Source organism: Camelus dromedarius, chromosome 24 (assembly GCF_036321535.1).
Source record: "Camelus dromedarius isolate mCamDro1 chromosome 24, mCamDro1.pat, whole genome shotgun sequence".
Lineage (NCBI taxonomy): Eukaryota > Metazoa > Chordata > Mammalia > Artiodactyla > Camelidae > Camelus > Camelus dromedarius.
In genome coordinates this window covers 9,465,839-9,492,701 of record NC_087459.1, presented here as the reverse complement: position 1 = coordinate 9,492,701, position 26,863 = coordinate 9,465,839, and the positions used below count along the sequence as shown (strand labels likewise).

The 26,863-nt window shown below is 46.8% G+C and overlaps 1 protein-coding gene and 9 non-coding genes across 11 annotated transcripts; 2 read left to right on the top strand and 8 right to left on the bottom strand.

Moving 5' to 3' along the window:
• Window positions 1-430: 430 nt before the first annotated feature.
• On the bottom strand, window positions 431-11,248 carry LOC116151936 (olfactory receptor 1F1-like). 2 transcript variants are annotated; one of them, XM_064478151.1, is made up of 2 exons: window positions 11,228-11,248; window positions 431-1,354 (listed from the first exon to the last, which is right to left on the bottom strand). In XM_064478151.1, exons 1-2 carry the CDS (start codon window positions 11,246-11,248, stop codon window positions 431-433), a joined length of 945 nt encoding a protein of 314 aa, XP_064334221.1. The 2 variants fall into 2 exon arrangements, with proteins under 2 accessions (XP_064334221.1, XP_064334222.1); XM_064478152.1 differs by lacking the exon at window positions 11,228-11,248 and having other exon boundaries at window positions 431-1,372.
• On the bottom strand, window positions 7,969-8,041 carry TRNAK-CUU (transfer RNA lysine (anticodon CUU)). The gene has a single exon. It is a non-coding gene; the product is annotated as a tRNA-Lys (tRNA).
• On the bottom strand, window positions 9,643-9,715 carry TRNAR-CCU (transfer RNA arginine (anticodon CCU)). Its single transcript has one exon. It is a non-coding gene; the product is annotated as a tRNA-Arg (tRNA).
• Window positions 11,249-12,335: 1,087 nt separating the features above from the next.
• TRNAP-AGG (transfer RNA proline (anticodon AGG)) lies at window positions 12,336-12,407 on the bottom strand. Its single transcript has one exon. It is a non-coding gene; the product is annotated as a tRNA-Pro (tRNA).
• Window positions 12,408-14,611: 2,204 nt separating this feature from the next.
• TRNAK-CUU (transfer RNA lysine (anticodon CUU)) lies at window positions 14,612-14,684 on the bottom strand. The gene has a single exon. It is a non-coding gene; the product is annotated as a tRNA-Lys (tRNA).
• A 2,784-nt stretch (window positions 14,685-17,468) lies between these two features.
• Window positions 17,469-17,541, bottom strand: TRNAK-CUU (transfer RNA lysine (anticodon CUU)). The gene has a single exon. It is a non-coding gene; the product is annotated as a tRNA-Lys (tRNA).
• A 1,040-nt stretch (window positions 17,542-18,581) lies between these two features.
• Window positions 18,582-18,654, top strand: TRNAR-CCU (transfer RNA arginine (anticodon CCU)). Its single transcript has one exon. It is a non-coding gene; the product is annotated as a tRNA-Arg (tRNA).
• A 3,375-nt stretch (window positions 18,655-22,029) lies between these two features.
• TRNAP-CGG (transfer RNA proline (anticodon CGG)) lies at window positions 22,030-22,101 on the bottom strand. The gene has a single exon. It is a non-coding gene; the product is annotated as a tRNA-Pro (tRNA).
• A 3,093-nt stretch (window positions 22,102-25,194) lies between these two features.
• On the bottom strand, window positions 25,195-25,267 carry TRNAK-CUU (transfer RNA lysine (anticodon CUU)). Its single transcript has one exon. It is a non-coding gene; the product is annotated as a tRNA-Lys (tRNA).
• Window positions 25,268-26,540: 1,273 nt separating this feature from the next.
• TRNAP-UGG (transfer RNA proline (anticodon UGG)) lies at window positions 26,541-26,612 on the top strand. Its single transcript has one exon. It is a non-coding gene; the product is annotated as a tRNA-Pro (tRNA).
• Window positions 26,613-26,863: the final 251 nt, after the last annotated feature.

Genomic DNA, 26,863 nt, shown 5'->3' with positions numbered 1-26,863 from the left:
AGTGATTCTCCACACACACATTAGAAGTGAGACTTTTAAAACCTCAGTGTCGGGCCCCCCCCCTCCAGAGATTCTGATCTATTTGATCAGTGTTGGGAACTGGACATCGTGGATCATAGCTTCCAGGTGATTTTTAATGTTAAAAAATATGTGGAGCATGTATTCTTCCAAACATACCACTTAAAAAGGAAAAGCTGGACTTGGGTGTAAAATAATTCAGAATTTACTCATTAAAAAGAAGTCTATGGGACTGTGAGACTTCTACTTGGTAGATGCAACAGGATTACAGGTGAATTAGGTCCACACACAAAAAAAATGATTGCCTTCTAGGTGGCCCTAGCACAGACATAAATATGTTTTGTTTTTGACAAAACAGCTCAATTGATAAAAAAAAAAATTTGTGTGGGGATGAGATTCAGTTTTGATTCTCTCATTGGACAGAAAATATCTTTCTGCCAACCACTTTTCCAAGAGCCCTTATCATATCTCTGTTCCTCAGGCTGTAGATGAAAGGGTTCAGCATGGGAGTCACCACTGTGTACATCACGGTAGCTGTGGTGTCCTTCTCAGACGAGTGTGAGGATGAAGGGTTGAAATAAACACCAATGATGGTGCCATAGAAGAGGGAAACCACAGCCAGGTGGGAGCCACAGGTGGAGAAGGCTTTCCATCTTCCCTTTGTGGATGGGACTCTCAGGACAGTACAGGTGATAAGGATATATGATACCAGAATGCAAATAAATGGGGTGATCATGATCAGAGCACCCTCAGTCAGAATCATCATCTGATTGATGCGTGTGTCTGAGCAGGAGAGTTTCAGGAGGGGGGTCACATCACAGAAGAAGTGGGGGATGGTGTTGTCTGCACAGAACGAGAGCCGAGCCATCAGCAGGGTGTGCAACAGAGCATTCAGGTTGGCAATGACCCACGACCCAGTGACCAGCAGAGCACAGAGCTGGTGGGTCATCTTTGCTGAGTAGTGTAAGGGGTGGCATACAGCGACAAAGCGGTCATAGGCCATCACAGCCAGGAGGAAATTGTCTATGTCCACAAACATGAAAACAAAATACATCTGCGTGAGACACGCAGAGAAGGAGATGGTCTGGCTCCCGAGCATGTGGTTGGCCAGCATCTTGGGGACAATGGTGGAGGAGAAGCAGATGTCCACGAAGGACAGATTGCTGAGGAAGAAGTACATGGGGATGTGCAGGCGGGAGTCCATGCTGATGGCCAGGAGGATGAGCAGGTTTCCCAGGACTGTGGCCAAGTACATGCTCAGGAAGAGCATGAAGAGGAGCTGCTGCTGCTGGGGCCGCCTGGAGAGCCCCAGGAGGAGGAACTCAGAGACACTCGACTGGTTTGCCCCTCTCATGGGGCTGGGAGCTTGGGCCCAGAGGCAGATAAAGCAGGAAAAATTCAAAAGCCTGGAAAATAATGGTTAAAATGGGGCAATAAGAAAATAACAGGGAAACAACCCAATCCAAAAACTGCAGAAGATCTAACAGACATTTCCCCAGGGAAGACATACAGATGGCCAGGAGACACAAGAAGAGATACTCTATACCACTAATTATCAGAGAAATGCAGATCAAAGCCACAATGAGTATAGCACAGGGAGCTATATTCAATACCTTGTAGTAGCCTATAATGAAAAAAATATGAAAAGCAATATATATATATAACTGAATCAGTATGCTGTACACCAGAAATTAACATTGTAAACTGACTATACTTCAATTTAAAAAAACAGAAAGGAAAAAAAACTACAATGAAGTATCACTTCACACCAGTCAGAACAGCCATTATTAAAAAGTCCACAAAGAATAAATACTGGAGAGGGTGGAGGAGAAAATGGAACCTCCTGCCCTTTCTTGTGGGAATGTAATTTGGTGTAGCCACTATGGAAAACAGTATGGAGATTCCTTAAAAAACTTAAAATTCACTTACCCTATGATCTAGCGATCTTATTCCTGGGCATATATCTGAAGAAAACTCTAATTTGAAAAGATACATGCACCCCAATGTTTATGGCAGCACTATTTACAATAACCAAGACATGAATGTAACCTAAATGTCCATCAACAGATGATTAGATAAAGAAGATGTGGTATATATATATACAATGGAATACTACTCAACCATAAAAAAGAGTAAAATAATGCTATTTGCAGCAACATGAATGGACCTAGAGATTTCATATAAAGTTAAGTCAGACAGAGAAAAACAAATATCATATGGTATCACTTATCTATGGATTCTTAAAAAATGGCACAAATGAACTTATTTACAAAACAGAAACAGACTCACAGATGTAGAAAACAAACTTATGGTAACTGGCAGGAAGTGGGAGAGATAAATTAGGAGTCTGGGATTTGCAGATATATACTATTATATATAAAATAGAAAAACACCAAGGGACCACTGTTTAGCACAGGGAACTATAGTCAATCTCTTGTAATAACCTATAATGATAAAGAATATGAAAAAAATATATATGTATAACTGAATCACTTTGCTGTACTCCAGAAACTAACACAACATTGTAAATCAACTATACTTCAATTAAAAAAGAAAAAAGAGGACTATGGCAAGGAGAAAGGCTGTGTAACATAGGCGGGGCATCAGAACTTTGCTCCCTGTGTGTTTTGGTCAACAGTGGCCCTCTTTGGCCTCCATTCCTTTATCAGCATAATGAGAGGCATTTGATTACGCATATGCAGTCCCTCCACAAGTACACTGAGAGACTGTGACGGTGGTTTTGTCTGTAAATCCTTTATATGATTAAACTTTCTACCATAACCATGTATTTTTTAGTTAGTATCAAAAACAACACACATGGGTGGGAGGGTCTAGCTCAAAGTGGTAGAGCACATGCTTAGCATGCTCCCAGATTCAGTCCCCAGTACCTCCTCTTAAAAAAGTAAGTAAATAAACCTAATTACCTTCCTCACCCCCCTCCAAAAAAAAAAAAAAACCCACTACGCATACAGAAATATTAACAGAGACTTATTATTTATAATACATACTGGAGAACACATGTATAAATGTTCACCACAGAGACTGAGTTGTAGTAAGCATACAGCCTAACATAGGGTACTGATGTCATTATATCATTAGTGCTGTTAACTTAGAGAACATTTTTTCAGTTCCATCATCTCTAATATGGGCGTGTTACGCATTCCTAACACGACTGCTCTGAGGATGATATCAATCAAAAACTGCTCCCAGGGTGGTAATGATAGTATCATTGCTGCTGTTTCCTGGGCTCACATTTTGGAACACTTTACAGAGCTTTGAGCCAGCCCTTCTTGGTTATGTCTGCTGAGCTCCCTAAGACTAACTTGTAAAATTAAAAAGGAAATGACCCAGAGTTATGGGCAGAAACTCAGCCAATTTGTTTCTCCTACAGTTCAAGGTCTCATAAACAGATCACATATACTGGTCCTGATGGGGGTGAATGCAAGGAACTGCTGTTGGTCTCAACTCTTTCTGTGACTCCACTCCGAAGGGCGATGTGGTGAGGCGCACCCCCTTAAAGATTTATACCTTAGCAAGCATATATTGATGAAGTCCCACTGATCTCTCACCCAGGAAGAATGATAGTCTTCACAGTCACCAGAATTCCCAGGCTTGCTTCCTTTTACTTGACCTGGCCAGAGATTATTATTCTAAGGGAGAGAAGTAATTGGGCTTTCAAGATAAGTCTGAATGAACGAGAAAGAGTGCGCGGACTCAGCCCTGCCAAGGGTGTCAGGAAGGGTGTTTGGGGGTATCACAGGGCCAGCTCTTCACAGGAGCCTCGATGGCCACGGGGGCCATATTCCCCGAGAGCCTCATTAGAGGCAAGCAAAGAGTAATTGTTCCTTCTCCTCCATGGGCTTTTTTGGATCCAACACTGACAACAAAGGCCTGTCAACAGGGTCATGTATTCTAAGTGAAGTAAGCCAGAAAGAGAAAGAAAAATACCATATGAGATCGCTCGTATGTGGAATCTAAAAAAAAAAAAAAAAAAAGGAACATAAATACAAAACAGAAACAGACTCAGAGACATAGAATACAAACTTGTGGTTGCCAAGGGGGCGGGGGGTGGGAAGGGACAGATTGGGATTTCAAAACATGGAATAGATAAACAAGATTTTACTGTATAGCACGGGGAAATATATACAAGATCTGTGGTAGCTCACAGCAAAAAAATGTGACAATGAATATATGTATGTTCATGTATAACTGAAAAATTGTGCTCTACACTGGAATTTGACACAATATTTTAAGATGACTATAACTCAATTTAAAAAATGTTAAAAAAAAATGGGGTCATGTAATTGCTGCTTCAGGACTTGGCAACACTGGAAATGATGCAGTCTTGGGGGTAATTATTAGCAACAACACTTCTGCTAGAGAAAACTCACAATTCTATATTTTATCCCCCACCCAAGTTGGGATAGTGTCCTTGTTGGTAAATATACATGACGCTGGATAGGGATTAAGAGAATAAACTTTGGGTTCACACAGATCTGTACTGAATTCCCAGACCCACATTATCCGTTGTATGACCCTAAGAAAGCTACCAATCTTCACAGAATTACAAAATTTCACCATCTGTAGAAAGGAGAAATAACCTTGTAGAGTTGTGCTGATTAAATGAGGTAGTTTATGTTAAACACCTAATGACCCCTCACCTCATCAATGCACTAGGCTGGGGCCATGTGCACTAGGTTGAGATTAAAAGTATTAAGTGATATTTATATCCTTTGCTCTCTGCTCAATCATCTGTGTTCTGCATAAATATCATTTGGAAGTAATGTCACATGTTTATCTTCATATGTAATAATCATTTTTATAAGGAGTCAGTTGACAGTCTTTCATCCTATATTTTAATTTGGGGGTAAATAAGGTAAAAATAGGAGCCATTGCTGAGTTCATCTATAAATTGGTAGGACGTAGATGTCAATGAGGAACAGAAAATTCTTTTTTTTTTTTAAGGTGTAATTTTTTTTAACATTTTTATTGATTTAAAATCATTTTACAATGTGTCAAATTCCAGTGTTCAGCACAATTTTTCAGTCATTCATGGACATATACACACTCATTGTCACATTTTTTTCTCTGTGAGTTATCATAACATTTTGTGTATATTTCCCTGTGCTATACAGTGTAATCTTGTTTATCTATTCTACAATTTTGAAATCCCAGGCTATCCCTTCCCACCCTCCACCCCCCGGTAACCACAAGTCTATATTCTCTGTCTGTGAGTCTATTTCGGAACAGAAAATTCTTGAGTCCAGTATGTATCACTTTAGCTGTTCTGAAGGAAAGACCTGGCATTAAGGTGCCCATAAAGCTTTTGATCTTATGTATTACAAGGTTTACTTTCCTGAGTTGATAATATTAAAGAGCTACTCACAAAAACCGTAAACCTGGGTCAGAAGAGGCAGCTGGATTCTTTTACAAAACCGTCCTCTGGAAATCAGAGTGTTCCTCTAATCAATCTTCTACTTTGGGTTATTTATAAACAATATATTCCTCATGCTGACTATAGCGTCTTAATAAATATCATTAATCTGCTCCCAGTAACTCAAAATAAGAATCTCAGGGCTATAATAAGCCCTCATGTCTCCATCAGACACATGTTATGACATCAAATTCTATCCATTCCATCTCCAAAAATAGGCCAAACTCCCCATACACAAAATTAATTATCAAAGGTCTGGGAAGGAGGGGGAGAATAGTGGCTGGATTAGTAAAACCATTGTTTTCAAGTGACAGGAAATCAACTCATGTCAGCTTAAGGAGAAATGGAATCTATTGGTTGATGTAATTGCACTGTCCAAAGTTCTTCTTGCAAAGCTTGTGTGTTTCAGGCAGGGCTAAATTTAGGGACCTAAATAATGACATCAAGATCAGTATTTCTCTATCTCTCTACTCTGTTTGCTTCTGTTCAACTTCATTCTACAGACTGTCTCTGTCTCTCTTTTATGTGGCAGGCAAATTGGCCACCAGTAGTTCCGAAATCACACCCTCCCAGGCTAGCAATCACAGGGCGCATGGAACTTCTCTCTACCAGTGTTTATTGCCTCTGTTGTAAAGCAAGGCTGTGATTATTCCTTCTTGGATCATATACCCAAATCAGAATCAACCATTCCTGATGGAAAAGTGGAATATTAGGGTCATTCTGGGTCATAAACCCAGTCAATTACATGTGGGAATCCAATGATGCTCTTTATCACCAAGACTAAATGGAGAAAGGGAGGAGTTTCCCAAACAGATCCAAAAAAATCGAAATGGGAAGGAATGCCCCGGAACAAAAAGATCTAGTTACTATAACCCCCTAGAGTCACTCCATCAGCTTACCTGAGTTGAGCAAAAGATTGTAGAAGAAACACTTAAGATACAAGAATAAATCAGTAAGCTATTTTAAAAGTTAAGCTTAACTAAAAACAAAATACAAAAACTGTAATCAATGACAACCCAGTATCATTGAGGACCCCTATCACCCAGGACTTGGTTTCTAAATACCGATCTCTACTAAAAGGAAATAGGGTTCCTTAGAGAAAGGGCTGAATCCATGTCTAGGCAGAAAAAAGACAAGGTGAGTCTAGGACATTATGTGTGTGCCAGAAAAATAAGGAAATTCTCAAAGTCCAATGTGGGCATATATAAACTATAAATGACTTTCTAATGGATCATCATATCCATATATCGTGTTTGATGTACTATTCTTTCAACTGTTATTCAGGCTTGAAATTTTTCAAAATAAAGATTTGTAAATAAACAGATTGTTTAAAAAGAACAAAGATGTCAGCTTGAAAGGGCTCTCCCACCAGTCAAATTTGGAATAATCTGAGCATCAAAAATAATAACTCTAAGTGATTATAAAAATACTAAATATATTAAAATCTGTGAATCAATAGTAATACTGTTTTTAAAAGAGAGAAAAATTTAAGGTAACTTGCCATAACTGAAGGTGACAGTTAATAATTAAGAGAATGAATTTAGCATTTACCTTGTCTTTTTAAAATGACCTTTGGTTCATTCCTTGGTTTGGGCATCAAAAAACTAAATAAATAAAATAAAATAAAATGATCTTAAGTTCATCACATACTCATGGGGAAAAGGTCTTCTTTACAGAATAATGGCAGTCAAGAAATATAGAAAAATGATAGAACTGGGAACTGCTAATTGCAGGTAGGCAAATATACCATTATAAGAACTGCTTTTATAAAGTCACTACCACCAACCATCTTTACCAGTAACAGACAATTTGTCAAGTAATCAGATTACATCACTAATACCTCCAATTCTAATGCAACATCATAGGATTTTCTAAAGCTTTCTCTGTTTCCAGCTCTACCAGTGAGAAATCTGGCTCCCGTTAGCCTCAATATATTAACTTATTTGTTCAGCCCTCTGTACATAGCCTATTTCCTGACCCCACCAGGCTGCCTTCTGGGTGGGCCATCACAGGATAAGTTCCTGTTGGCCCCGTTGTCTGGCCCTGTGCCAAGCGAGCCCTCCAGTCAGATCCCACGTAAGAACTGTTTGCATCAATATTTAGGCCCTTGATTCTGTAGACAAGAGGCTCACAACCAGAAACAATTTTGCTCTCCAGGGGACTTTGGCAAATGTATGGAGACATTTTTGGTTGTCACATCCAAGGGGGTGCTACTGGCATCTAGTGGATAGAGGCCAAGGACGCCGCTAAACATTCTGCAGTGCACAGGACAGTCCCCCACAGCAGAGAATGGTCTGGTTCAAACGTCAATAGTACTAAGGCTGAGAATATAATACATCTCATTGATCACTTGTATATTATTATTTGGGAAATTACAATAAACTGATTAAAATAAAATATAGTATTAAAATTAATTTCACTTAAAAATTTTAATGGAGCTACTATAAAACTCCTAATTACAAACAGACAGTTGCTGACTCTGGGATCCCTCTAGGAGGTACAGTATATCCCATTGTCGCCCAGCGTGGGGCTCGAACCCACGACCCTGAGATTAAGAGTCTCATGCTCTACCGACTGAGCTAGCCGGGCACACGACTAACCCCTTTTGCTTCAGAAAAGAGTGGGTACACATCACTTACATGACTGCCAGGATGAATTGGGAGCAGCACCGACTGTTGACAGGAGGAGAAGCCCACCTTAGCCGAGCAGATTTTGACCCGGGTCTCCCAGTAAGTATGTGGAGCAGGGGGTCCGCCACCTGAAGGCATCGAAACCCACCGGGCACGTTCCGGATGGGAGTGTGCGTCTTCCTCCGAACTCTAGGCCCCAACAAATAGGAGGCCACTGGCCTAATGGAGTCATTCATTCATTCAAGTGTTAATTGAGTGCCTAATGTATGCCAGGCATTGGGGATACAGCAGTTAACAAAGGGGATTTTTAAGACAGAGGAATAAAGGGGGTCGGATTCCGGATCGGAAGAAGTTGACGCTTTTCATTTTTGTTTCCTTCCTCACCAGGCCCGACGTCTGCGGTTTAACCGAGCAGAGGAACATTTAACCCGCACACAAACAGTTTTAAGAGTCATTTTAGGGGCGATTCTCTCTCCTGTTCAGATATTTGTCCGCTTTAGTTATTAAAAGTAGAGAGGAAGCCCTGGAGGCGGCTGGTCTGACATTTTGTTGCGAACCCCCGCACCCGGAGCCAAAAGCACTGCCGGACCCACCCCGCCACCACTGCCCCAATCCTCTTCCCAAAGCCGGACTGGTGGGGTGTTTCCGAGGACACGGGGCCTTCTGGTCATCAAAGTGATCACTGAGTCAGACGCCAGTGAAGGATAGAGTTTGCTAGGCCCCAAATTTTGACTGACACCAAGACTCCACCAACAAGGAACCATAAAAAATCATAAAAGTAACTATACTGAAATAATAAAAGTCCAGGCAGAAAGTCACTCACAATCCTAACCCAGATCAGGTCCACATTATCATTGGTCCACGTCACTTCTAAGTCTCCAGCAAGTGCCCATTCAATTCTTACACTTTCACATATCAAAGATACAGCGTCTGCTCCCCATGTTTTCTGTTTACCTTTTGAGCTGCATATTTTTACATCTGGCTAGAATCTTTTTCTCCCCTCCCTCCTTAGGCCCAAATGTTCACAGCCTTTCACACCTGGCTCTTTCTTGGACCATCATGCACAGCTGGGGTTGCGAAGTTACTGTTGTTTTAGAAGAGTTGAATCATACACGTTTTTCATAGAGTGATCTTCCAAGTCAATCGGGATAGATTGAACGTTCTTTTCTGAGGGTGAACACTGCTAGTGAAAAAAAATGTATTCTATTTCTCTCCTACAAATGGTTATTCCCCTCCGCCTTTTATTTATCATTTACCAAACTCTATAAAACATTCTCAAACGTACACCAGTAGTTTTATCTTTGAGACAGATTCACAGAAGTGGAACTGGAGGATCAAGGAGGTGTATATTCCAGATTGCTTTCCAAAAATTTGAGTGAAACCACACCTTGCCCCACTAAGATGTATGGGTACACTGCTTTTCTCCTTCCCTTCATTAGAGATAGTGAAGAATCTTTCAATTTTATATCACATTCCTAATCTTTCAATTTCATATAATGTTCCTTTTAATATTATAATCCAAAAGCATCACTATTTATCCAAGGATGATATCCCCCACACTACCCCAGGTGGGACTCGAACCCACAATCCCTGGCTTAGGAGGCCAGTGCCTTATCCATTAGGCCACTGGGGCAGCTACCAAAAAGCTTCCTCAGGATATAAGAAGGAATAACTCGTCACCAGTGGCTGGACAGTAATCCAGAAATTGGTTTGGGTTCTTGCCCCAAACTTGGCTGAGTCTCTACAGTATTCCAGCCTCTATTCAAGTCTCCAGGAATACAGTCGTGATCAGAACAGACAACTGCCCCTCCCGACGGAACTCCTGAGCAGACCGCGCCCTCGCGGCCGAAGGCAGCCGCTTCTCCCTGGGTTCTGATGGCTCCTCCAGCGCTGGCTCCGCCGACTCTGGCTCATCAGCTTCCTCCAGAAGCCCCACGCTCCAGAACACACTGGATTCTCCTTCGGGAGACGAATTCAGGGAGGGACTCTGGCTGGATCAGTCGATGCAGAGTTGGACCGGACCACCCTGCACTGTGTGTGATAAACTTTCGGTCCTCCAGGGATTCGCTTGACCGAAAACCCGGTAGAACGCAGGACTGGAGGAGGACAGTGCGGCACCAGCACGACAGGCAATGGGGAGACCACCCCTCTGCACCCGCCGAGGCTCGCCGCAGCCAGAGCCCCCTAGGGCTGGGCGCCGTAACCTGGGGCTTGGGCAAAGCCCAGGAGACAGAGGGCGCCCAGAATGTTCTACCTCAGGCTTCGCTTTTCCAGAGCGAAAGCCAGACCAACCCCCGACCCCCACCCTTGGAGTTGCCCAAAGCCGAAGTCCCTGGTATCTGGACACACCCACTGCACTTTTCCCTTGAGGCTTGTAATTTATTCAAAGGTAAAACTTCAGCAGAATCCGGAGCCGCTCCAGATTCTTTCCCCCATCCCCACGGAGAGCTCCTGGGACCTCAGAGACTCCTTTCACCACCTCCCCACCCCAAATTTATCCCCCAAATTTATCCTTTATGATTTGAGCAACAAGATTATCTAACACACAATCCATATTCGAGTTTCCTCCAGTAATGTCCTTTATGGCAAAACAAAAACAAAACAAAACAAACAAACAAACAAACAAATACAAAGCTCCAGGACAGAATCAGAGAACACACTTTTAGTTGCATCGTCTTCTAATCTCCTTTGTCGCACCAGTCCTGGCAATTTGGTCACAGGTCCAGATAGATGGCGAAGGGGCTGGAGCCGCCACCTTTGAGACTGCAGGGGAACCAGTTTGGGAGGAACACGGCTGTCACTGAGAAGAACTAGGAGGCTGTAGACGTGGACCCCTTGCTCTTGGGGTGTGCTTCGCCCTTAGGGTGCACAAGTTCTCACACACGCTCTCTTCTTACTTAAATCAATTTTAGCAGAAGGCAAGAGATGGAGAGGCCCCATGCAACATGCTTTCTAGAAGCAGCTGACCGCCCGTTTGGGATGGACGAGTGTGTTTCTGCACATAGTCATCTTTGGCGTCACAGATTTTCGGAGGAATAAGGAGCAGGTCTTAGGCTCTGCCTTGATGTCCCAGAGCCCGAGGCGGTCACGTTTACAGGGACTAGCACGTGCCCTTACTGCGACCGCAGCTTTGGGGGTCCAGAACCCCTCTGTTTTTCACATCCATTTAAATTGGGTCTAGGATTTCTTTAGTCTCCCCAAAGCAAGCTTTTCACTGCTTTGAAGTTTGTTTGTGTGTTTTTAATATCCAACACTGGCAGCTGCTTTTCGCAAGAGGGTTGGTCCCCCAAATCCCGCGCATTCGTGTTGCTGGAAACCACAAGTCTCTGCCGGAGTGTTTTTCTTTGTTAACTCCTTTAAAGCTATTTTAACCAATAAGTTAAAGTTTAAAAAAAAGACTTTAGGAGAGAGACAGTTCTCCCCAGGAAATCTAATTTGACAGTTTGCTTTGAGGTTCTGCGATGGACTCTAAAGAGAGAGATTTGTCTTGAGGGGTGGCCCTGGCTCATGGTTGCCCAGAAAGCTGGGAAACTTCGTCCTTTATGGAAAGCAGCTCTTTGGGATTGGAACTCCTGAATGTTCAAAGTCAAATCCCATGTGGGCTCTCAGACGCCAAAAAAGGGGCCTGTCAGTCTGACGTTCAGAGCGGGGCACAGGACCCCTATCCTGACAGCAGGGACCCCAGGACTCGGTCCCAGGCCAGGGCTCTGGGAATCTTTCCTGATCTGGTGTAGAGGGACCAGGGTAGACGGGGGAATGCCCAGGTGAGGGGTGAAGAGGAAATGGAGGGAGGAGTAGGAGGAAGAAAAGGGAAGAAAGAAAGGGGAGGAGGGCCTCAGGTGCTGTCTCTAAGTGCCTTACCCCATCCCCCACGTTTGGTAGTCAGGGAGGATACATTACCGGACGCTTAGCTGGGGGTAGTTGAGTCTCACTGGAGTAATTGCTGGACTTGAACCCTGAAAGATGTGTGACTTTGGGACACTGTTGCTTCTCATGTATTTTTCTCCCCTACCGGCCTTGAACTGAACCTGTTGGAAGCCACAGGCCAGCGCCCTGCAAAGGGATGTCCGCAGCCCTGGACTCTCGAGATTCCTACTAAAAATTAAAAAGCACCAGGGACCAGTTTGGGTCTTTTAAATATTTCCTCTTATTTTCCTCTTGCACAGTCGGGTTTCCATGCCCAAGGTCTGGGGACTCAGGGCTGTTCCCAAATCTCTGAGGAGAAAGGAAATGTTTTCATATAAAACTAGAACGGGCTCGTCCGGGATTTGAACCCGGGACCTCTCGCACCCTAAGCGAGAATCATACCCCTAGACCAACGAGCCACGCAAATTATGGTGTTTGGCTCTCCTCTATGACTACTTGGCGTCCCGGGATGGGACAGGCGGGGCCAGTGATGTGGCGCGGGGAGGAGACTCCAATTTCAGATACGTCAGGAAGGATTGAGTTCAGGGACTGATGGACGCGGAGAAAACCTAGAGGTCCCCGCGCCAAGTAGGCAGCAGTCACTGTGCACCCTACAACTCATTGGTCCCCGCCGTCCCCGCCCTCCGCCCCTCCTCTGAGTTCTGACACAAAGAGCCTCCAGCTAGGAAAGGCCACAGGTCTTAAGTCCCTCCGCCGCTCTTCCATCACTTCGCAGGTCTCGCAGCCGCGAGCGGGCTGGGGACCTTCTGGGCAAAAGCTGGCCAGGAGCTCCCGGTCGCGCGGGGCAGGAGGACAGCTCAAGAGCGGGCGGGGATTCGCGGAGGGTCCTTGAGCCGCGATCTCTGGGATGCCCGCTTTGGAGGAAGTCGAACCCCCAAGTTGAAGCACCCATTGGTTGCTCAACAAACAACTGAAGAGTGCACGGAGGAAACAGCCACTAGCTCCTCTGCCCCTCCCCGGTGCTCCCGCTTCTCCCGGCTCCGCTGCCTTCTGCCCCGGCGAGATCGAAACCAAGAAAGCAAGCTTCGGATGTGGGCCTCCAACCCACGAGGCTGACTTTGAGATTCGCTTTGTTCTATCTACTGAACCAGCCGGCCAGCAACGGTCCTGGCTCTCAGATGCCCTAGGAATTGCCTGGCGTCAAGGGGTGGCCCCTTGGAAGGAGGTGGGTCAGCCCACCAACCAGACCCCGCACCAGGGCTGGTCAGCGATGCCCTCCCCAGCTCATGAGGAGGAGAAGGCAGGTTCTCCAGTCCCCTCAGAACTGAGAGAGCCGCGTCCAGGGGTCGGGGATCGGGTTCCGGGGCGGTCTCTGCTGCCGGTCCGTCCTTTCCCTTGTCCAAGCGTGCCCCTACGTCCACCCACTCCCTCACACATCCGGATCCATGGCGCGATTTCTTCGCTCTCTCGTCTGGAAAGGCCCCAAAGCCGAGACCGGGATCCAACACTGAAATTCTGCCCCGGAAATCTCGGGTCTTTCTCTCTTTTCCTCCCTCACCACTAAAACGCACCCTAAAACGCACCTTTAAGTAAGAGTAGGGCTCACCTGAAACTTAAAGCAGTGATCATCTTAAACCGTACAGTAAAGAGATCTGTAACACCAGAGAAACCAACGATACATTTCCCTTTATTCTGTTTCCCGGAGTTGTCTCCTTTGAGGTTACCTCAGGATCCCAGTCGGGGATTGCTGTCTGCGTCCCCCCTGACGCTCCAGGTCCCTTCCCGACATAGTGTCAATCCTCCGCTGAAAACGCTGAAGAGAAAAGGGAGGACTCATCCGGGACTTGAACCCGGGACTTGAGCCCGGGACCTCTCGCACCCAAAGCGAGAATCATACCCCTAGACCAACGAGCCACCGCATGATTCCTCTCTATACGCTGGTCCTTCTGCAGGTGAGGTATGGGGAAGCTCGCCCCGATGGCTCAGTTGTTAGCGTGTGCACCTGTGAATCCAGCCCTGTAGGTTCGCGGGTTCGCAGCCGCCGTCAGATTTCAGGGCCAAGGGTTAGATCACCCACTCCACGCACAGCCGGAACCGGATGAAGACTTGGCGCAGCCGCAGCTCCCAGCTCTCAGGAGGTCCCTGAAACTTTCCAACATCAGGACCTCCACACATCTGGCCTCAATGGAGGCAGGAGACTAGCAGCGGTGTCCTGGGTCTGCCAGGGATCACGGCTCTCCTGCAAGCTGTCCCACACCGGGCCTCTGGAAGGAGACAGAACAGGCATTGTAACTACTGAACATCTAATCCTATAATCAATCCTCTACTTGACCAGATCACTGGAGTCAATGTCTCTAAGCGAGAGGAATAGGTTCTCTGGGTGGCTCATTGGTCCAGTAGTATGATTCTCAACTAGGTGCAAGAAGGTGGAATTCCCAGAGGTATCGAGGTTTTCTCACTTTCTTTCTCCCAGGGTGGAAAACCCTTGTCTGCCTAAAGGGGGCCGATTCTCCCCTTGTCCTGATGCTTGCTCCGCTGGGCTTCAGAAGCCCCCAAGAAAGGCCCATCCACTGCAAGTACATTTACTTGTATCAAGCCCCTGTGCCCTGAACGGAGCATGTTTTTAGAGTGAACTGGAACCCCACATAAGCAGTAAAAGGCACGCCCAATGTGGGGCTCGAACCCACGACTCTGAGAGTAAGAGTCTCATGCTCTACCAACTGAGCTAGCCGGGCAACCACGAAAGTAAAGTTGATAAATTTTTAGGTTAAAACCGAGTCTCAGCGTGATGCCAGGGTCTGTTCCAGATCATGGACGTTTTCAGCCGTGTATACTGTCTTCAACCACAACTCCCACAGTCAGTCGTAGTCTTAGATCCCAGATAGTGCCGGGTGCCGAGTTGAATTCGGTCTCTCTCTGTGCCTTGACAGAGCCTGAGGCCCATCTGTTGATGTCCTAGGTCCCAGCACCAACCTGAGGCCTGGAGAGGTGGGTGCCTCATCTTGAGGTGGCACCAGGGATGTGGAAACCCGGACCCTTCCACAGGGCGATGGAAAGCAGGCCTGACTGGTGGATTCCTCCTTCCCTTGAAATATTTTGCCAAACCTTTATTCTGAATCCAGCTGGGTTGCCTGGCAGAAGCAAAACCTCAGGATTCAGAACTAGGGTCTGCTGATGTCGGAGAAGGGGCTGTTTAGGTTCCTGCCCAAAGGGGTGGGGAGGAGTGCGAGGTGGGGAGGCAGGAGGGGCTTCAGGGAGAAAACCTGGGCTTCCACCAGCACAGAGTTGCCTGGCTCAGGGAGGGGCCTAGGGTGGCCTGGGATAGGCAGACAGGCTGGAAACTCAGGCAGGAGTGAACGCTGCAGTTTCTTTTTTTTTTTAATTGAAGTATAGTTGATTTACAATGTTGTGTTAGTTTCTGGTGTACAGCAAAATGATTCAGTTATAAGACTATAGAAAAGAATATAATATATACATTATTTTTCATATTCTTTTCCATTATGGTTTATTATAGGATATTGAATATAGATCCCTGTGCTATACAGTAGGACCTTGTTGTTTATTTTATATATAGTAGTTTGTATCTGCTAATTCCAAACTCCTAATTTATCCCTCCCTCCACCCCAATGCTGTAGTCTTTTTTTATTTTTGAAGTTTTATTTATTTTTTATTTTTAACTTTTTTTATTGATTTATAATTATTTTACAATGTTGTGTGAAATTCCAGTGTAGAGCACAATTTTTCAGTTATACATGAACATATATATATTCATTTTCACATTTTTTTCTCTGTGAGCTACCATAAGATCTTGTATATATTTCCCTGTGCTATACAGTATAATCTTGTTTGTCTATTCTACAATTTTGAAATCCCAGTCTATCTCTTCCCACTCCCTGCCCCCTTGGCAACCACAAGTTTCTATTCTATGTCTGTGAGTCTATTTCTGTTTTGTATTTATGCTTTGGGTTTGTTTTTTTTTTTTTGTAGATTCCACATATGAGCGATCTCATATGGTATTTTTCTTTCTCTTTCTGGCTTACTTCACTTAGAATGCCATTCTCCAGGAGCATCCATGTTGCTGCAAATGGCGTTATGTTGTCGGTTTTTATGGCTGAGTAGTATTCCATTGTATAAATGTATCACTTCTTCTTTATCCAGTCATCTGTTGATGGACATTTAGGCTGTTTCCATGTCTTGGCTATTGTACATAGTGCTGCTATGAACATTGGGGTGCAGGTGTCATCCTGAAGTAGGGTTCCTTCTGGATATATGCCCAGGAGCGGGATTCCTGGGTCATATGGTAAGTCTATTCCTAGTTTTTTGAGGCATCTCCATACTGTTTTCCACAGTGGCTGCACCAAACTGCATTCCCACCAGCAGTGAAGGAGGGTTCCCTTTTCTCCACAGCCTCTCCACCAATGCTGCAGTCTTGAGGCACTTTTCTAAATACTTTACCCCCCAAAATCAGCTACTTAATATCGCAAATCTTTGAGGTGTGAGCTGCTATTATCCCCACTTTACAAATGGATAAACTGAGGTCCCTAAGAGCCCGGGCTTTGTGGGTCCAGATCTGTGGAGTCCAGATGGGAAACAGAGGACCCTGGTCCTGTAACCCTTCCCCAGTCCTAAAAAAATCTTCTCAGGATTTATGTCCTGGACTCTTCACCTAGGGAGTGGCTCAAGACCCCAGACCACAGGCCACTTGGCTACAGAGACTTCCTGATGCCAGATCGCTCCAGGAAGCACAGTGTTCTCCTGAAGCTGAGGTTCAGGGATGGAGTCCGTGCAAGGAAGTAAGAATGTGTGGTTCAGGGACATGGATCAGTCCACAGTGTCCCAAAGTGAGACCTGGACAGTAAGGGGGGAGGGCAAGGGTCAGGCTCCAGGACCCCCTCACTTCGCTCTCTCCTGTCTCTACTCCTTTGCTTTTCATTATGAAGTAAAGGCACCTAGAATCAGCGCGCATCATTCCATCCACACCACAAAAATGTCCTGTGTGTGAGGGAAGGGCTTGTACAGGATTTGAATCTAGGGCTTCTCACTCCTAAAGCTAGACATATACCCCTAGAAATGCATCAAGGTCTGTTATTTCCCTACCTCTCTTCCTTCCATTGAAGTGGTGTTGCTCCCTGTTAGGTGGGGACTATTACTGTCCATTCTTCTGACTAGCACTGGCTGAGCCAGGCCTTGAACTGAAGCTGGGGACACAACCGCCCACAGGACCTCAGTTAGGGAATAACTATGAATGGGGTACAGGGTCTCCTGGATGCTGGGAGGGGCCCCTGGCAGTACCGCAGGGCTGGGGCAGGGAAGGTGGATGCAGAGGATGTGGGGCTGCCTTGGCCCCTAAAAATAAATGTGGGTGGATATAGCTCAGTTGTAGAGTGCATGTTCAGCATTCAGGAGGCGCTGGATTCAATCCCCCTTCCCTCCCTCCCCCGCCTCTCCCCTCCCCCCTCCTACGACCCTCCCCCCGCCCAACAGGGTTTGCAGTTGTTTAAAAGTCAAAAAGTGAGAGACGCCCAACGTGGGGCTCGAACCCACGACCCTGAGATTAAGAGTCTCATGCTCTACCGACTGAGCTAGCCGGGCGGGCGAGACGAGAGTGGGCGGAGCCCAGGTTACCCGCCACTCCTACCCGGCCTTCCCATCTTCTAAGTCGCGTGGAGCTTCCACAGCAGACAAACCAGATCGCCTTTATTGCGTACATCCGCGAGGCGGTTTGGAGTCTTGAGTTGCTGAGTCCTCAGCCCGGACGCCCGGATCCGAGGAGCTGAGACCTCCTCTCCCTTCCTTAGCATGGTCCCAGGGCCCGGGTCCTGGGTCCGAGTCCCAAGGGTGTTGTGGAACAAGGTGCCGTGCTGGTCCGAGGATGAGTGCGGAGATTCCGAAATCTCTTCTGCCTTGTTCCATGTCCGCAGGTCCTGGTGTACTTCCCGCCAGGGTCCCGCTGTCCCCCCGACCCCACCCTGCGCTTCCAGGCGGGATGAGTGGAGCGTGAGGGACACTTCCTCTAGCAGGAAAAATCCTCAGAGATGGCCTCCCCTGCGCTGGGCACTAAAAAGGGGAGACGCGATGGAACTCTCCCTGGAGGGGGCTTTGGAGACTTCCCGGCCTTTCCCACCTTAAACCGACAGAATCTGAAAACTTGGAGATGCCCAGGATTTGGGCGAAGGGCCCATGTCCCCCCCACCCCACCCCCACACAAAGCTAGCACCATACCCTTAAACCAAAGAGCCAGAATGAAGATGACGGATCTCGGTCCTTGGTGACTGACTCCCCGACCTGGGACAGAGGCGAGATTCTCCCACCGGAGGAAGAGGACCTGGGGGAAGTTTCGGTTCCAATATCCCGTAAGGGAGTGTGAGGTTAGGATCGGTGCTCTGGAGTCCAGGGTCCAGTCCCAAAGATGCACACACAGGGAGGCTTCTACCAGGTGCGGCGGGGACTAGGGCGGCCGCGGAGCTGGGGTGGCCCTGGGACCTGACGGGACCGGGCACAGGGGTGCCTGTACTCCACGCCTGCACTTGGTGGGCCCTAAGCAAAGGAACCAGGACAGCAAAATGCTGGAACCTCGCTCTAAGTGCGGAAGGGGGCGGGCCCTGGACGGGAAGCCAGAGGCTGGGTAGCACGCCCCGGTGGCCTAATGGAGAAGGCACTGGCCTCCTAAGCCAGGGATTGTGGGTTCGAGTCCCACCCGGGGTAGTTAGTTGGTTATACCATCAGCGCTTCTATGCTGAAGTGTCTTCTGCCAAAGATTGTTATCATCCACCTCTGAGAGCCGCAACTTCTAGGACCCCGAGGAGGTTGGGAACCGGGTGTTTCTTTACACCAGTGAAGGTGAGGAAAGAAGCGAGGCAGGGCTAGCTGGGGGGTGAAGGACATCTGGCAGAGGAGAAACACCTTTAAAGTTCCGATATATTTTTAAAGTATCAATCTAAAATGCTTACATTAAAAATCAATGTACATTTTTGTCAATAAAAAAGATTATGGTTTCCAGGGGTTTGGGGAGAGGGAGGGAGGGAGGAATGAATAGATGGAGCACAAGGGGGTCTTAGAGCAATGAAATTATTCTATATAATACTATAGTGGTGGCTACATGTCATTATGCATTTTTCAAAGCCTATAAAATGTACATCAAGAATGAACCCTAATGTAAACTGTGGAGTTTGGTTCATAATAATGTGCCCATGTTGGTTCATCCATTATACCAAATATGCCACGCTGATGAGGGATATTAAGGGTAGGGGAGTATATATGTGTGGGTGGGGAGGGCTATATGTGAACTCTGTATTTTCTGCTCAATTCTATTGTGAACCTGAAATTGCTCTAAAAGAATAAAGCCTATTAAAAATTTTTAAAAATCAATGTACATTTGATAGGCTAAAAAAGAAAGACCATGTGATCATCTCAATATATGCAGTAAAAGCATTTGATAAAAACAACCTCCATTCCTGACTGAAAAAAAAACCAAAAAACCCTCAGCAAGCTGGTGCTGAGGGGTAGAAGGGAGAGATAACAAAGAGCCATGAGAAAACTTTTGAGGATGATAAATATGGTTCATTCTCCTGACTGTGGTGGTGGTTGGGTGTACACAAATACCAAAATGTATGAAAATCTGCACTTTAAATGTGTATAATCTATTATATATTAAAGCCTTCTGAAAGCTTTTTAAAATTGCAGTATAATTGACGTGCAATATTAAATAAGTTACAGGTGTACAATATAGTGATTCACAATTTTTAAAGGTTATACTCCATTCATAGTTATTATAAAATATTGGCTATATTTCCCATGTTGTCCAATACATCCTTGTAGTTTATTTTGTACGTAATAGTTTCTACCTTTTAATCTCCTGTCTCTATGTTGCCCCTTCCCTTCCCTCTTCCCACTGGTAACCACTAGTTTGTTCTCTATAACTGTGAGTCTGAATAAAGCTTTATAAAAAAAAAATGACCACAAATTATTTGACACTCCATTGAGAAGTGGGGTCTGTATCTCTTCCCCTTGAGCCTCAGTGGGGTGTGATTGCTTCATCCAATAATATACAACAGAAGTGACACTGAAGACTCCAAGGTTGGATCATAAAGGGGATGCAGCTTCCATCTTGTTCACTAGAACACATACATAGGAGTTCCCAGCTGCCAGGTAAGAAATTCAATTAGCCTGAATCTTCCATGCTGTGAGGAAGCCCAAGCCTCACAGAGAGGTCATGTGAAGATATTCCATTGCACAGTGCTAGCTGAGCCCAGCCTTTGGTTCATCTCAGTTTATATGGCAAGTATGTTAGTAAAGGAGCCTCCAGATGCTTCTAGACTGCAAGTCTTTCCAGCCACGCCCCAGATTTAACAGATACAAGTTGTACTTGCTTTTCCCTGCTGAATTCTTGACCCACAGACTCAATGAGCATAATAAGATATTGCTTTATGCCACGACTTTTTTGAGTGTCACATAGCAGTCATAACTGACAAGCAGTAACTATTAAGATAAAAGATGGAAAACATATTTAGTGGAAGAATTTTGAAAGCTTCTCTCCATGAATTCTGGAACAAAAGAAGAATACCTTCTATCACATTTCTATTTAATATCTTATTAGAGGTCCCAGTGCAATAAGGCAAGAAAAGTAGTTAAAAAGTATAGATAACGATTAGAAATAATTAAATAATACTGTAATTATCCACAAAGGACAGACCTGAATCTGTAGAAAATTCTATAGATTAGAAACAATAAGTGAGTTTCACAATGTCACTCTAAGATTAATATGCAAAAATTGATGGTATTTTTATGTATCTGCAAAAAACAGAAAATTATATTCGAAGTAATATAGTTTATAATACCATCCACAAAATCAAATACCTAGCAAAAACTCTAATGAAAGATGTGAAAAATCTACTTCAGAAAAATATAAAACACTATTATAACAAATTAAAGAAGACCTTGATAAATGAAAGATTCATCACATCCATGAGTTGAAAGACCTTATTGTAATGATATCAAATCACCCCCAAACGATCTACAGAATCAATGCTACACCAATCAAAATCCCTATCACTATTTTTGTGTAAATTGACATGCTGATTCTAGCATTTATGTGAAAGTGAAAAGGACCAACAATAACAAAAACAAATTTTGGAAAACAAATTTAGGAGATTTACACTCCTGAATATCAAGACTTTTCATAAAGCTAAGTTGTTTTGGTCACCAGGTAAACAGACCACGGAGCAAAGCAGTGCAGTATTAGAACCGCATGTGCTCAGATTCTTGATTTGTGAAAAAGTTTACACGATGAAATAGTGGGTGAAAGGAAAGTCTTTTAAATAAATAGTTTTGAATCAGAACTGTCCCCCTTTAACAGATGGTAAAATTAAGGCCTTCAGGGCTAAACGTCTTGGGCAGAGCCCAGAGCCTGGGTTGGGAGAAATGTGATGCCCGCTGCCGCAGGCCCTAAGCCAGAAGGGAAAGTTCTTACAATTATGGGCTCGGTCAGCATTTGGACCCAGGACCTCTGTCCCTTACAGGAGAGTCGTGCCTCTGGCCCAGCGCAGTCCATTATCGTGGGCCACAAAAATGAGCCACATCTGCCACTTAAATTTATTTAGTAGCACATTTTAAAAATATAAATAAAAAGAAACAGGTAAAATTAATTGTAATACATTTTAATTAACCCAATATACCATGTCCAAAATACCATGTCAACATATGAGATACCTTACTTAAGTCTTCCAAATTCAATGTGTCTTTTACGTGTATACCAGCATATCTCAATCGGACCAGCCGGAGGAAACCGGTGTCCAACCGGGAAAGCGATGCTTGGACCGCAGTAAGGAGCTGCGTGCTCCCGGGGCACGCAGGCTGAGCCCTGTGTTACTGCTACCCCTAGAAACCGCTCCGCGTCGTTCAAGGTCTGCGTGGACACGTGCGGTCAGGTTTCCCGCGGTAGGGGGCGGGGAACCAGCCCTGGACAAGAGTCAGCCAAGATGGGCATGGAATGGAGCGCTACACGCATGGATGGATGAGGCTTATAGGTTCGGTCTCGTATTCCTGAGGCATAAAACAACGGAAGATCAGGGCAGGTAAACTGGGCTCGTCCGGGATTTGAACCCGGGACCTCTCGCACCCGAAGCGAGAATCATACCCCTAGACCAACGAGCCTCCCTATGGTGGAGTTTCCAAACAATTCCCCTCCACAACTGTTCCCATCCCCTCGCAGCTCAGGTTTATTCCGAAGTGGGCTGGGAGAAGTGCTGGAGTGACGGCGGGGAGACCTGGGGAACCCAGGCAGGCGGGGGCAGAAAAGAGGAATTCACTGAAGCCCAGACCAGAGGGATTGATTCCTGCCCCCAGGGAGTGAGGAGCAGATGTGTATCGGGGTGGGGGCCGCAAACAAGGGGCTTGGATGAACCGAAAGGCACCTTGCAGGAAGAGCACCAGCTCTCCAGGGGAACCCGAAACTGTGACAGTGAGGCTGTGGATTGTGGCTGGGGATCAAGCAGGAGTCAGGGACTGGCATCCAGTAGGCCCTGGTCCCCAAAGGCGGGGCCTGTGCCCTAGAATCTCTAGAGGAGGAGGAGAAGGCAGAGGAGGTGGCAGCTCCACCTTATACACCCGTCTCCAGGGTTGCGTGCCTGGGAGCAGGAGAAGAGAGTTTCCATAGAGGATTAGGGTTCTCCCTGTTCATCCCCAAAACACCACAGGTTGGGCGATGACCACCCCCCTACCCCCCGCCAACCTTTGGAGGCCCCCTTTAGTTCTGGGCAATTCGTTTCCATGGGAAAAGTAAAGCAGGGTAAGATAAACAGTGTAGGACTGGCCCGTTTGAGTAATTCAGTGGGTTTTAGGGCATTGGGGCTGTCCCTAGGGGTCCAGTATCTGGCCCTGGGTGATTTGAGACAGGGGAAATACTGGCCTGGTGTGTGAAAGTTAGATAAGAAGATGGATGGGGATGTGGACGGGGAATTGGTTGGTTTCCAAATTGTTTTCATTCTCTAGGAATTTGCCGGCCCTTTGATCTGCAATCTCTCCCCAGCCAGCAGGGCCCTCCAAGAGGTAAAATTATCATAAAATACAGAAATTAAAAACCATGATTAACACAGATGTGAACTGCTTCAAGTGTTTTCCCAAACATTTATGAAGGTCATGTGACTTTTAAAAATTCCATTAATAGGGAAGTTGTGGGTAGAGTTCAGTGGTAGAGCCCGTGTTTGGTGAGCACGAGGCCCTGGATTCAATCCTCAGTGCCTCCATTAAGGGAACGTGTATGTACAATGAAAATAGAAAATAAAACTTCCAGTAATAGAATGAATCGCTTTAATAGATTATTCTTTTTCACTTTATTTTAAAAATTATTTATTTATTTTATTTTCTTGGGGGGTAATTAGGCTTATTTCTTTATTATTTATTTACTTTATTATTTATTTACTATGGAGGTTCTGTGGATTGAACATAGGCCCTCGTGCATGCTAAGCTCACACTCCACCACCAAGCTACACCCTCCGTGCTCAGTCTCCTGAAACACAAAACAAACCTTGCATTCCTGGAATAAATCCATCTCAACCCTTATTTTGCAGCTCCAATCCTTTAAAAAAGAAGCAAAGACACTCACTCAATGGAAGTGATGGCACTTTCTCCCTAACCCCATTCTTTGGGAAACGCCCAGACTGGCTAATTTGAGGCAGAAGGCACCAGCCTCCAACTCACCCCTGGCTCTGAAACCCTCAGAGGCTAAGAACACAAGTGACCTCCAATTCCATATCCCAAGTACTCCTGTGACACAAGGTCACTGTTGAAAGGCCCCATGAGCCAACATCCTCCAGGTGGTGTACAAACTCTGACCAGAGGCTTTACATCAGACCTGGAGCTGGAGCAGTGCCTGTAGTCAATTGTCTCAGCCTCTGATCGGCTTCCCCTTGTCTATCTCAGCCCCTCCACTCTTGCCACCCCTGGGAAATGTACCCCAAACCACACTAAAGCCCCTGAGATCTAGTTTGAATCCTGCTGCAAGGACATATCTCACCTGATTATAGTTCCATCAGGCATTCTGGAGGGACGAGGGGTTCCACCTGGGTGTCTGCACGCAAGGGCATAGAAACATCTGCGCTCTTCACAGCCCAGGTGCTGTGGCAAGGGCCAGACCCCAACAGTGTGGAAATAATCAGTGTGCCCCACTTTGGTTTCTAGAGCCCTGATCTTTCTTTCAAGCACACAAGGTCAAGGGTTTAGTGCTCTGACCCTGAGTGTTCCTGGGGACTGAGGACATGATGGGAGGTGTTCTCTCAGCTGAACAGGTCCCTTCTCCCTTCTCTGAGTTTCCTAGTTGCGCAGCCACCCTGGACACCCCTCACCGAGGATTGGGTCTCTTGGGGTTGGGGAAGAAGCTCTGCACCTTGTACAAGAGGAAGGGGTCAGGATTTCTTCTCTTGGTCTAAGGATGAGCAGACAGACCTACCTGGGTTCACAAACTCCTGTTCCCTTTCCCAGTGGACTCTGAGTATGAAGCCTGGTGTGTCTGCTATGCCCTCATAGCCACTGTCCCTCCCTCTCCCTCTACCCCATTCCTGCCACCTGGTGTCTTGGAAAAACCTGGGTGCCAGCTGGAAAAGACTCTGCTGGGAGGAAGGTCCTGCCAGCAGGCTCTCCTCAGTCTAAGATTGTCGTTCAAGTTAATCTTCGCAGAATTGAATTCCCTGCTTTTGTGAGGGAATTGGGGGGAGGGGTTATCTCAGCCCTTGCGTCTCTAATGAACTCAGAAGCCCAGGATCAGGAGGACTTTACCCCTTTTTATTTAATTCACCTTTTCTCTCTCTCTGGGAGAGCCCAAGGAGATTAACCCGAGGACTGCCTTTACCCCAGGGGAACAAAAACTAGGCAGCCCTCGTCCCCTCAAAAACTTAAGACACATGCTCATCCTATGGAGCGGAAGGGGCATCTGAGTGTGCTGTGTGAGACTACTGGACTGCAAGAGTAATTCCTCAGAGCTACTAGTATGCCCACCCGGGCCTCCTTGGGACAACAGGAAACACCCTAAAATCCCAAAATGCAAGTGCACCTGTGGTCTAGGTGGACTGGATTCCTCCTTGAGCCCTCACCCACTTCAACCGGGTCTCCTTCCTTTACCTACGCTCCAAGCCTTTCCCGCAGTTCCACGGTTTGTCTGCAAATCTAGCTCAGGATGCAACAGGGTTGGAGTCCTAGAATTTCGTCTGGTTTTTCTGAATTCTTTCTCACACAGTAGAGTTGCAAAAGCTTCGCCCAGCGTGGGGCTCGAACCCACGACCCTGAGATTAAGGGTCTCATGCTCTACCGACTGAGCTAGCCGGGCGACGCCTCCGGATTTTTTCGCCTTTGAAGAAACTCCTTAGACAGGAAGATTTCCTCTTCCCTTTCCCCACCTCCCCCCTACCCCTCGCAGGGGCAGCACCGTCCACTGCTGGTTTCCTGGGTTTTCTCCGCGAAACTGCCTAGAAGCCTCGGGTCTGAAAGCTGCGAGAGGGCGGGACGCCATGCCCGAAACTCGGAGGCGTGGGCAGGGAGGCGGGGGGATGGCGCAGGGCGGCGCCCTGACCCAGGCGGACAGGCAGACAGAGGCCCAGGGGCCCGGCGGCGCTGGCAGGTCAGTGACTGGTGGCACCGAGCCCCTGCGGCTCCACGCATGGGTCCCGGGATCCGGCATGCAGAAGGCGACAGCACCAAACCGCCTTCTTCTGGGATCGGATCCGAAGCTTCCCCCAACCGTCCCTCACTCCCTCGGGACAAGAAGCTTGGGACCCTCCTGCAGACGGGAGGGCAGGGTCACAGGATTCAAGGTCACTAGAGGTAGGTGGCACAAAGCATCCTTTTCTACAGTGGCCCCAGGGAGATGAATCCCCAGGGCCTCCGATAGCTCCTGAGTCCAAAACCTGGCGCCCCTGCCCCCCACCCCCATACTTTCTACCCAACCCTACACCACCCTGTTTTAGGGCGGGCAGCGTGGCGTGAACGGGGAAGGCCCAGGGGATGCACTGCAAGCCTGGAGGGGGAGCCCGGTACACTGGGAGTGCGATTCAGTGTCGCACCAGGGCCACCTTCTTCTTTCCCAGTTGGTTTCTGGAACCTTCACTTGTCTACGAGGGAGGATGAGCGCAGGGGAAGGGCTGCCGACAGTGCTGGGACAAGGAAAGGAACTCCGAGGGACCCAGAGCCACATGGTGGCCCAGGAGCCCCTGGGTCTGCCTAGGACCCTTGTCCCCCTTCCTGTAGGGCGAGACTTGGCTTTGACCCGAGGTCAGTGGCGGGGGCTGGCCAGTTGGAAGGGCAACAAAGCCGTAGTCTCGAGTTTGGGTCCCACAGGGAAACCCCACTTTCTGGAGCCTCGCCCAGCTCCGTAGCAGCTCAAGTCCCCACGACAGGCCTGGAGCAGAGGGAGGTCCCAATGGAAGAGACACCGCGGGGAAGCAAACCCCGGATCCTGGGACCCATTCTTCTCTGGAGGGTGAGCCAAGTCCTCTGGCCACAAGCCCCTCTTCCATCTGGGTGGGCATCTAGGACAATGCCTCAGCTGAGCAATGGTGGAGGAGGATGTGGACAGAACTAAGGACAGACCACAGCCTGTGGCCGGCTCGTTGGTCTAGAGGTATGATTCTCGCTTTGGGTGTGAGAGGTCCCGGGTTCAAATCCCGGACGAGCCCTCTTATTTTTCTTCTCAAGATGGGCAGGTTGTTGCAACCCAAGGGGGCCAAAAGCCAGGAGGGAGCCCATTGTTCTAGGAAGGACTCACTGCTCTAGGCCCAGCCCAACAAAGGTTATTGTCTGCAAGACCTTCTCGTCAGCGGGGCTGGCCTGAGCCTACACTCACCTGCTTCTCCAGATGTGGCGCAAAGGTAGATGGGTGTTTGCCTGGGCCGCTTTTGTCAGTGCTTTGGGGAAGAGGAAGTGGCGG